This window comes from Macadamia integrifolia, chromosome 10 (assembly GCF_013358625.1).
Source record: "Macadamia integrifolia cultivar HAES 741 chromosome 10, SCU_Mint_v3, whole genome shotgun sequence".
Lineage (NCBI taxonomy): Eukaryota > Viridiplantae > Streptophyta > Magnoliopsida > Proteales > Proteaceae > Macadamia > Macadamia integrifolia.
Genome location: NC_056566.1, coordinates 33,204,443 through 33,216,069, shown reverse-complemented (window position 1 = coordinate 33,216,069; position 11,627 = coordinate 33,204,443). Strand labels below are relative to the sequence as shown.

At 42.2% G+C, this 11,627-nt stretch overlaps 2 protein-coding genes and 1 pseudogene across 2 annotated transcripts; all 3 read right to left on the bottom strand.

Moving 5' to 3' along the window:
* Nucleotides 1-1,464: 1,464 nt before the first annotated feature.
* LOC122092401 lies at nt 1,465-7,483 on the bottom strand (annotated as a pseudogene).
* Nucleotides 3,533-3,975, bottom strand: LOC122092430 (40S ribosomal protein S28-like). The gene has a single exon (XM_042662744.1). It carries the CDS (start codon nt 3,864-3,866, stop codon nt 3,669-3,671), a length of 198 nt encoding a protein of 65 aa, XP_042518678.1. The 5' UTR covers nt 3,867-3,975; the 3' UTR covers nt 3,533-3,668.
* A 2,503-nt stretch (nt 7,484-9,986) lies between the features above and the next one.
* LOC122092400 lies at nt 9,987-11,043 on the bottom strand. Its single transcript, XM_042662711.1, has 2 exons — nt 10,403-11,043; nt 9,987-10,290 (listed from the first exon to the last, which is right to left on the bottom strand). The coding sequence occupies exons 1-2, from the start codon at nt 11,041-11,043 to the stop codon at nt 9,987-9,989; spliced, it is 945 nt and encodes a 314-aa protein (XP_042518645.1).
* Between the last annotated feature and the right edge of the window lie 584 nt (nt 11,044-11,627).

Genomic DNA, 11,627 nt, shown 5'->3' with positions numbered 1-11,627 from the left:
ACTTAGAAGAGGTTTTTTCAAGAAAATCTACTTGGGTTTTCCCTCTCGATTATCTTTTTTCTTCGTTTGATTTCGCAGATCTGAAAATAATGTGACAAATCCAAAACCAAACTAATAATACTCTTTAATCAATATTGCCCCATATATGGAAAACTGAAGACCGATGACCATCTCCAGCTGCTCATGAGCTGCTTTCGCCATGTCCGACGACTTGACCTTGTAACCCAACACGGCCAGAAGTTCATCCACTCCGGGATCTTGCTACTGTGGGTCATCCCATGTCTTCGTCTTCCCCATATCCCTCCTAGCCCCCATTGAATAAGGTCCACCACTAGGACCAGCAGTACCACCGCTACTCTCTTGATGCTCTCTCTTCATCTTTCCTCTTTCCAACAAAACAAAACCCATAAATAAAAGGATCAATACTGCCCCATATATGGAAAACTGAAGGGAATTATGGTAAATCAGAGAGACAGCCATTGCAGCGGTCTGATTCTCAAGTAGCAACGACATAGTCCAATTGCAGGGGTAGGGTGAGAGAAAGAAGGGGAGAGAAAAGGTGTAGCAGTGGTGGAGTGGGAGTTTGGATTTATTACTTCCATCCAATGGTTATATTTAGGATAAACAAATCCTACGGCTAATATCTCGCTAGCATTTCTAATCCCATTGTAACCCGCTAGCATACCTATCCCTCTCCCAATATAATATATACGTAGATATATAATATATAAGGGAAAGGGATAGATATGCTAGCGTAGCACCTAGGAATTAGGAATGATAGCGGGATTTTGATCGTAGAATTTGGTTAACTTGAGTTGAACCATTGGATGGAAAAAAGATATACAAATTTACAATCCACAGTTACAACACATTTTCTTTCTTCTTCTCTCTCACTGGATCCAGTTGGAGAAAGCGAACTCTAGTGAGATCTTTTTCCAGATAGACGAAGAAAGCAAACTCCGGTTGGATCTATTTTCATTTTTTCAAATAAGGAAAGTATGAGAGAGGTTGGATCTATTTTCATTTTTATAAATAAGCAGAGTATGAGAGAGAACATAGTGGAGATAAGGTGCGGGAGGAAAGAGGGAGAGAGAACCATGGTTGGAGGTGGAGGGAAGGGAGCTTGCACATCTCTGCTGCAGCCTCCGCCGCTGCTGCTGCAACAGGAGTTGTTTTCTCATCAACTCGCCGGCAACAGTTGTTTTTTTTTTTTTTTTCCTTTCTTTTTATAGGCGGCAAGTTTTTTCCCTTTATTCCACCGATTTGCAGAGAGCCGCTACTACCGCCGTTATTCCACCAACTCCTTTGTTTCTTTTTTTTTTTTTTTGTATAGAAGGCCAAATCTGGGTCTGTAAACTACAATTCCAAACCAAATCCATTTTCAAGTCATGAAGACTAGCCAAATACACCTAAAATGCAACCAAGAGGTCTATGATCACAAAAATGTGGCAACATTGAAAGCCAATTCCGATCTCAGTTAGTCTTCACAAAATGGGGCGACAACAATTTCCCAATCTCCAGGAATCCAACTGTCTCCTTCCCATCAAATATTGTCTTCAGCTTTTCATCACATCGGATCTCCCTTTTATTTGTTGGGTTCTGAAGGCTGTTGAGTTTGATGTAGTCCCAGATTTTCTTGATGGTATCGGTACGAGAGGCCTTAGAAATGCTGAGGAACTGGCGCATGGCAGGGGACACGGGAGTGACCTTGAAGATACCACTGGTACGGTTCGGTGCTTGAGGCTTAGTAGCAGCGACGCTGGAGGAGGTTGCGGAAGACGCTTTTGCCGCCTTCGTAGCTACCATGAGAGCCTAAGAACCTCTAAAAACCCTAGAAGACGACATAAATACAACGTAGCTTCGCAGTTCTTTCAGTTTTCCCCCCAAAAACTACCAACTCCTTTGGTTTGAGCTGCTGCTACCGCCGTTGTTGCCGCTGCTGCTGCCCCGCCGCCGCTGCTGTAAGCAGGAGAGGTTGCTCCCATGACTCGCTGTTGCAAGCAGGAGAGTTTCTCCACCGACTCCTCTAGTTTGAGCGGCTGCTACCACCACTTCTCCGCTGCTACTTTCCCCGACTTTTGAACTTTTTCTCCACCGACTTTTGAACTTTTTTTCTCTTTGGCTTCTCCGCTGTCAGTAAACATCGACTTAGAGTGGTTTTTTTTCTATCGATTTGCACTTGGGGATGATGCTTCGAGCACACTGGCCGGAGAAGGGGCAGATTGGGGGAGTAGTACCGTGGAGTAGCGGTATTAGATAGGTTTTGTAAGACCTCACCATATGAACGGTTCAAATTTTTCATGTTTCATCTAATGGTTAAAATCCTGCTAGTATACCTTATTCCTAGGTGTTACGATAGCATACATATCCTTTTCCCAATATGTAATTATAATTTTATTACTATACATATGTATATTAGATTTGATTCAGGAATACGTAATTTAGTATAGTTTTTAAACACTCGGTATCAATTTTAATTCCATTTTTGGGACCCTTACCAAATGACCCTTACACCTATACATAGTGGGAGCGAAATGATTGTCTCACCTCTCATGAAAGGCAGAAATACTGCCCTCTATTGATACTTCTATGCATGCTTCTATTGGGCACTGGCACAAGAACCACACCACTTTTCAAAGAACTCACTAATGTGAAGACTGATGGGAGCATACGTGAAAACATCAACAATAGTAGGGTTTTCATTTTTCACGGGGGTAGGACAATCATTTCACCTTATTCCTGGGTGTATATGTCATGCTACCTTTTACGCTTCTTTGTTTCTTATAATGTTTTTTTTTTCTAAAATGAGAAGAACAATAATTAATTAATTAATTTTTTTTTTTTTTTTTGAAAAGGTGGAGAATAACTACTTGCTTAGAAAACCCCTCTCATTTGTTTTATTACATAGGAAAATGAATATTGTCTGGTCGTAATCCCCTACACGCATGGGCAAAGAAGGCAAAATGATCACCCTAACCTTCTTATTCAACGCCCTTATGTTGGTGCAGAGCCACATGACCAAGTAACAAACCCTTCTCCTTTTTTACTTATCAAGCTATTGTAGGTATCATGGACCTCCGTCGGGATCACGATATGACGCGTAGCGTGTGTACACACGCTAGATTCGACCCTAATGAGATAGTATCCCCTGGTCATCAAATGCCAAGGGGGAATACATAAATGAAATAAACAGGTTGTGGGCATTACAAATATAGACTATTTGATCAGAAAATTAAAGAAATAATAAAAAACAAGAAAATAAAATAGGAAGAAGAAGAGAAGACGATGGGCTGGAGGTGGATTTTGGCAAAGGGAAGAAGATGGGAACTGTAGTGGTTCAGACTTCAGTTATGGAGAAAGGTAAGTGGGAAGAAGTAAGAGATGATTTCAGTTATGGAGAAAAGAGGGGAAGGATGAGTTCGGACTAGGAGAAAATGAAGGTGAGAATAGTTTTTTTTTTTTTTTTGCAGAAAAAATAGGAATTCCTCAAAAAAATTCAATTAAAAACTATGACTGGAGTGACCCAGCCTCATTACAAGTTCAATACCGATGCTCCAGAGATTCAATTTCCAAGAGTTTCCATAATCACAAAAATCCAACTAAACCTTAGCAGGAGCTGAGACAATATGAAGAAATAAATCAAAACCTTAACAGTGAAGAACCAGCACTCAACGCAACCTCCGTGCTTCTCTTTCAGACTCAAGTAGGGTGAGAGTATCTCCCTCCCCGACAGGTCCCTTCACATTCCTCATAATAATACGGTTCTGGTCATCCAGAAACTTGACCCTCACCTGGGTCACCTGGCCCCTGGACCCTGTTCGACCTATCACCTTCACCATGACTGCAAACTTCACCTGAGAATCCATCCTGACTGAGCGAGACTGCAAGGGTTTCGACGAAGGCCGTGAAGCACGGCAGGCAGCAGGAAGGCAAAGGCGAGCACGAGCGGCGATCCGTGGCTCTAGGGGGAGGACGTGGCGTAAGGGTTTACAGCAGGGACTATAAGAGGAAGGGAAAAGAAGGTTCGGTGGGACTGATTGGTAGTTACAGCAGCAGGGAAACAGAAGAGAAAAAGAAGAATGAGAGAAGAAGAAGAAGTGAGTTGCAGGTTCGGTTAAGGAAAAAGAAAGGAAGGAGAAGAAGAAGAAGATAAAAGAAGGTTTGATGGGACTGATTGGTAGTTACAGCAGCAGGGAAACATAAGAGAAAAAGAAGAATGAGAGAAGAAGAAGAAGTGAGTTGCAGGTTCGGTTAAGGAAAAAGAAAGGAAGGAGAAGAAGAAGAAGAAGAAGGAGAAAGGAGGTGAGTTGCAGGTTCGGTTAAGGAAAAAGAAAGGAAGGACAAGGGGGTGGAGAGGGTTCAACCATGGTAAAAGAGAAAAGAAGAGAAAAGGAAGAAGAAGAAAAAAGAAAGAAGAAGGTTGCAGGTTTGGAAGAAGAAATGGGAGGTGGCAGCCATGGAGAAGGGAAGGAGAAGAAGAGGAGGGAGGCGGCTGATTTTCTGCTACAGGGAAAAGAAGAAAGAAAGGAAGAAGAGATGGGGGAAGAGATTAGGGCTTGAGATCCTAATCTAAGGGTTTATGTCTAAAGAACAAAAATAAATCAAAAATAGATCAAATCAAACCTACTTATTGAGTGAGTATATTAAGCCACAAATGAAACCGATTAATTGAATAAAGATATAACAATAAAAGAAAGCAAAACAAATTAAAATGAAAAATAAAACGAATTAGCAAAAACAAAGGATTGGACCCAATGACCCCAAATCAGACTATATTGAACCCAATTAAAGCAAGATAAACCCAATTAAATCGGAATCAATTAATTCACGTTTAATGAACCATACTAGACCAAATTAAAGCTAATTAAACCTAATCTATTGAATCGGATAAACTAGTTCTAAATTGTAATTGAGAGAAGAAAAATACCTTAAACCCGACTTTAATCAAGAAACAAGGGGAGATAACCCTTGTGCTTCAAGCCCCAAATCGAACCGAACCGGACTAGATCTCCTGGCTCAAGGAAGGATTAATGTGTTAAACTTTTAGACTTAGAGAATATTTGATTTTAGAGGGAAGAAGTTAGCCAAAACCTTGATGGGGCCATCCTCTCTCCCAAATTCTCAATTTTTTCTCCTCCCCTTTTGGAAGAGAGGAAGGGCTATACTTATAGCCTTGGGATTTGAGACAATTCTCTCTTATTTTCGATATGGGACTAAAAAACTAGAGAGAATTATCCAAAAAGGCTTGCTTTTGGACAAAGGGGTTTGGGCGCCATGTGGCACTCCTTGGTTGCTCGGAATGGAATATGATACCGAATTTTGGAGTCGACTTTCGGGGGTCATATCTTTCAAACCGTTAGCCAGAATTTGACGTGTAATATATCATTAGAAAGCTCAATCCGAACACTATCCAATGATGTGAGACACGATTGTGGTCTCAATCGATGACCTTTACAAAAATATGCATAAAGTAAGGACCCGGATCATATTATGAAAGAGAGAATCGGGCGTCGATTCACATAGTTCTCACATCAAAGTGTAATGTCCAACCTGATGGAACAAACAACAATAATCCGCAACATCAAATTCTAATTTTTGAAAAGAATTTCTCTTGAAAGTTTGTAGGAGAAAAAAATGGTCATTTTCTACTCTAAGCTCAAAATTCTCCAAGTCTAAAATGTCAAACATGTAATTCTTCTTGTGTCATCATCACCGGGGGGTGACAAAATTAGGTGTATGTAGATTGTCCCTCTTTGACCGAGACCTGTGTAACGGTCGAAAGGCAAAGAAAAGAACACACCACTTTGTCACCAGGAGCAATGTACTACAGACATTCGGCTCAAGGATGGCGGAGGTGCAAATACAAATGCAAAACGAGCGATAAGACCAAAGGTAGGAAATGTCGATCGATAACACATGCGAAATCAGGTAGCGTGTGGGTGCTACTATGATTGAAAACTTGCCACGGTTGGTCAATATAGAGGTAATGCCCAAACTGTGTGATACCAAAAATTTGAGTTTCTAGCCGCGTGGCTGTCAACCTGAGAATTACAGCAACAAGGTAATGATTATCCATCTTAGCAGTCGTGTATGACTATGAACCTTAGGATTCTCTATGGTTTGGTGCCGATAGTCCATATTGGCTGTCGTGTAAGACTATAGACCTTGGGATTCTCTGCAGGGGTGATTGTTCTCGCACAATGGTGCTCAGCTGGGATCAACAACGGTGCTCGATTGTGATCCCAAGGACTCTCAAAAAGTTGGTGCGGATAGTCCGTATTGGCAGTCGTGCAAGACTATGACCTTGGGATTCTCTGCAAGGTATGATCATCCTCGCACAGCGGTGCTTAGCTAGGATCAACAACAGTGCTAGGTTGTGATCCTAAGGATTCTCAAAAAGTTGGTGGGGATAGTCTTCGTGCAGAGGTGCTCAGCTGGGATCGATAGCGGTGCTCAGCTATGATCCTAAGGATTCTCGACAAATTGGTGCAGATAGTCCACCTTGGCAGTCGTGCACAACTATGAACCTTGGGATTCTCTGTAGGGGATGATCATCCTCGCACAACGGTGCTCAGCTGGGATCAACAATGGTGCTCGGTTGTGATCCTGAGGATTCTCATGAAATTGGTGCCAACGATGTGTTTGGTTGTGCACATGCATTTGAATTAGCAAAGAAAAACTTTGGAGATTCTAGATCTCAAATACCTAATTAAGGACATGAAGCTTAGCAAAGTTAGCAACAAACAACTGCATTGAATTTAAGAGATCGCAATTGTGTTCGAGATACTATCACATGTCGAATCCACAAGAGGTCTAGATCAGAAAGCCAAGGGGCTTGGAAAGAGAACCATCATACGAAGGTTAGTGGTTAGTAAAAACACATAAAGCCCATATGTTCATGAAGGAGAATGTTGCTAGTAGATTGATCATCATAAAGGACAAAGTCTTTTCATTGAAAGGAAAAAAAAAATGGCCCCACGACCACTACAAGTTTTGAAAAGCAAAATGGTGGGGAATGACTCCTCAGTAAACGTTGCCCAGACCAAAAGATCTTCAATTTAACAACCTTAACCTAGGCGAGCCAAATGGTTCCACAAGGCTGCAATGGAATTCACCAGACCTTCTGTTAAAGCCTCTGTGATAGGCGCGGTACCCACATTCCCTCGAGCACCTTGAGGTAAACCGAATTGACGCATGAAGCGAGCCGGTATGTAGAAGGAGGTATGGGATATGCCTAACAACCTGACATAGTCACAGCCAGAAGTGTGTAAAATAGGGTTCTGAACTGACCACCAATGGACTTCCCACCTGATGCTCCGCTCCGTGAGGGCTCCCAGTTGCTCAGGCCAATTTGTTACATCGTGGTAGTTAAAGGTCTAAATTCGCTTGAAATACTGAAACGGTTCCAAATGAGCTGTAACCAAAGGTTGGACCAATTGAAGGTGCTCGACTAACCATACCTGGAGGAGGACGAAGCACCCATTAAAGTCACTGGTCCGAAAATTTTGATGACCTGTCATAATATCAAGTCCTCTTAAAGTCTCTGCCAAAATAGTAGGGATAATGTCTCAACCTTGTTTCAACTGCCGAATGACGTTGATGATAATGGGTAAGCCTCCACACTTGGGGGAATGCAACAGATAACGAGTGATCATGCAGAAAAGGAAAGCATTCCTTCGACGCACCCTAAAGCTTTCAGTATTTGATCGAAGTGGGGCAAACTCCTGTATAATAGTATAAAGATTGATTCGATCACTTGCCATGAATCGCCTCGCCTCTTTAGCACTCCAATCGAAAAATTCTCGAATTTCTATCGAGCTAACGGGTTGCAGTGTTGGGCGAAAAACATCTCCCCGATGATTGTAAACAAGACAAGCTCGAAATTCTTCTAGAGTAGGGCAAATTTCCACAGTTCCGAATAAAAAAACATGAAGTTCTTGGATCCAGAAACGAGATGCCTCATGTATCAAAGCACGACATGGACTGATGCGCTGGAGCTGAAAGAGTGCATAAAGGTGCACTTCTTCAAGGACTTCAGGGTCGTCATCCCTCATTGCTACCATCCATCAGCGGAAAGCAACATCCATGATAATAATGGGAGCAACAAAACACAACTCGGATTTCCTGGGTACATCATAAAATGTAAGTTAAGGAAATGACCAACTTACAGGAAAATATCATATGACACATCCACCAAAAGTATACTGATTTTTTTTTTCACTTATCATTTGCAAAAGCTAAGAACCCCTTAATCCAATTTAGAAAATGTAAGATTGGTCTTTCAGATGACCGCGATCATGTCTGGGGCCAAACCCTAAACTAAAATAGATGTTAAGACACACATACTGAAGGAAACTAACCTGATGGTTCTACCACGGGTAGAGTAAGGATACTACTTTGGATAGCGACCTCACGAGAGGGATCATACTGACTAAAAAAAAATTTAAGCTAAAAGAGGGGCTATTGAAAAATCTTGGGAACCGTCGAATAGGAGAACAGTAGATGGAGTCTTCGAGCCAGATCAAGACAATTATTTGCAAGGATGACGAGTTCATGGGAGAAATCACATCAATCAAAATAGTCATTTTGAAAAAAGGACTAAAGATGAAAACTCTTTGGAATCCGTCAAATTTGAGAGACGGAAGAAAGAGTTCTTAGTCAGACTCGATCACCTCCTGATGATAAGAGTAGCGAGAAGCCATTTGTCTGAAAGGGGAAAGGGATAGCTAAAAATGGAAAATTAGGTCCAACCCGCTACGTGGTGTGGTGGAAATTGATCGATCTCGATTTTGACTTTCAAGCTGCCTACATATCCTAAAAATTTAGGAATCAGGTCGAGCGTAGTTCATGCCCCAAAGGCAGTTTTTTTTCATTGCATTCCCTTTTTTTTTGTGGAATGCGAAGGCTAAACATAATACTTTTTCAGTTGATCTAAGTTACTGCAGTTCTTGACCATCAAGATCTACAAGGCGTATTGTCTGCCCTGGGAGGACTTCCTTCACCGCAAAAGGGCCACTCCAGTTTGGCCTGAACTTACCCCTTGGGTCATGAATGGGTGCTCTCTGCTCCTTTAAAGCCAAATCTCCAACTTCCAAAGAACGTGGGTGGACTTTTTTGTTGAAAGCCCTTGCAACTCGCAGTTGATACTTCTTCATGTTGTCCATTGCCTTCATCCTTTTTTCATCAATGAGGTTCAACTCCTCGTACCTCGACTTGAGCCAATCCGCTTCTGGAATCTGACTCTCCATGAGGATTCTAAGAGAGGGGACCTCTAGCTCAACCGGGAGGACTGCTTCCATCCCATATACTAAAGAGTACGGAGTTACCCCAGTTGGAGTTCTAATAGAAGTCCGATAAGCCCATAAGGCATAAGGTAATTTGTCAGCCCAATTATTGTTCCTATCAGCCATCTTCTGGAGTATGACCTTTAAGTTTTTGTTTGCCGCTTCAACCGCTTCAACCGCTCTATTGGTTTGAGGGTGATAAGGAGAAGACCTGTGCCTTACAATCCTGAATTGGTCACACAACTCCTGTGTCTTGCCCCTAAAATGTTGACCTTGGTCAGAAATCACCTCATGGGGCATCCCATGTTGGCAAATGATATGTTCTTGCAAAAATTTGGCTACCTTTGTCGCTATGAGTTTTGCGTATGACTGAGCCTCTACCCATTTGGTGAAGTAATCAATAGCTACCAACACAAACTCGTGCCCGTTCGAAGCTTTGGGGTTAATTTTTTTGATCACATCGATACCCCAAGTGGAAAAAGGCCACAGAGAACTCAACATGTACAATTCTGTTGGGGCACATGGATGAGGTTGGCAAAAATCTGACATTTATGGCACTTCTTCATAAATTCTGTGCAATCGGCGTCTAGTGTATTCCAAAAATACCCTAAATGGAGAATTTTCTTAGCCAACATATGGGCATTCATGTGAGGGCCACAGATTCCCTGATGTACTTGCTCCAAGATTGTCTGTGCTTGATCTTCAATCCTTGCACACCAATTGTATACCATCAAAAGATCGCTTGTATAAAATATCTTTGTGTAATATGAACTGGGTGACATAACGCCTCAAGAACCTTCTATCTCCTTGGGTAGCATCTGCAGGGTACTTCCCCTCTTTGATAAAATCCACAATATGGGCAAACCAAGGCCTACCATCTACTGTCAGGGCATTGATGAAGCCTTGATATGAAGGATGATCTCTCCGATCTATAATGAATGGTTGTATTTGCTCACCCGGACCAAAATCAACCATCGATGCGAGAGTAGCCAAAGCATCGGTAAACCTGTTATTGTCCCTCTGGAAATAGTTAAAACTAATTTATGTGAACTGCTTCATTAGAGACTCTACACACCCTTGGTATGGTTTTAACTTTTCCTCATTTGTTTTCCACTTACCTTGGACTTGGCATATGACAATCGACGAATCTCCGTATACTTCCAATCTTTTGACCCCAATAGAGATGGCTGCTTTCAATCCCATGGCAAGCTTCATACTCAGCCATGTTGTTGGTGCACTCAAAGTCCAACCTATACGCCGTGGGCATGTTCAACCCTTTAGGAGTTATAAGTAGAATTTCGGCTCCGTAACCTTTGTGATTGGCAGCTCCATCAAAGAACATTTGCCAAATGCCAACCTCATTTTCAACCTCAACAGAAACTACATCTTCATCTGGAAATATGTCATTCAAAGGCCTTGTATCAACAACTGGATGTGCGGATTGATGTTCAGCGATGACACTACCCTTGATCGACTTCTGGGTGACATACACAATGTCGAACTCCGCTAAGAGCAATAACCAACGTGCTAATCTCCCTGTCAACGCAGGTTTCTCAAAAAGATACTTGATGGGATCCATTTTGGATACCAAAAAGACAGAATAGGTCAACATGTAATGTTTCAACCTCCTTGTTGCCCAAACCAAAGTTGCACAAGTCTTCTCCAGGGTTGTGTACCTTGTCTCATAGTCTGTGAACTTCTTACTAAGGTAATAAATTACTTGCTCTATATGCCCATCTGGACCATGATGAGCCACCATCGATCCCATGGAGGTTTCTACTACAGAGAGATACAACAACTGTCACACCCCATTCACACCGAACCGGGCCAGTGACTGGGTTAACACCGGTTAACCCAAACCTGCCATGATCATCTGATACTGTATTCCACCATAGCATACACACGACTAATAAAAGCTTATCAGATCAGCGGAAGGCTTGGTTTACCTGTGAATATTTCCTTAATACTTGATACCCGAATTGTGATACAATAGTTATATACATGTGGGCCCTCAGGCATGATAATTACACAATAAAAGTACAATTCACATATCAAGTACAAAGAGGAAACCATCAAAAATCAGAGTATGCAGCTCGGCTCGGTATCAAGCCTAGAGCTCAGCTCGGTATCAAGGGTTGAGCCCAGCTTGGCATCACATGGTAGAGCTCAGCTCGGCCTCAAAAGTGAAGCTCAGCTCGGTATCAGAACTGCGGTTCCACAGCACAACTCTTGCACGAGCAATCAGTGCAGTGCTCTAACTCCTCAGGGGCCCACTAGTCCTCTTCAGGGAACTCAACCATGGGACCCGACCCGTGCTCATCAGATGGATGACCTGCAAAATCA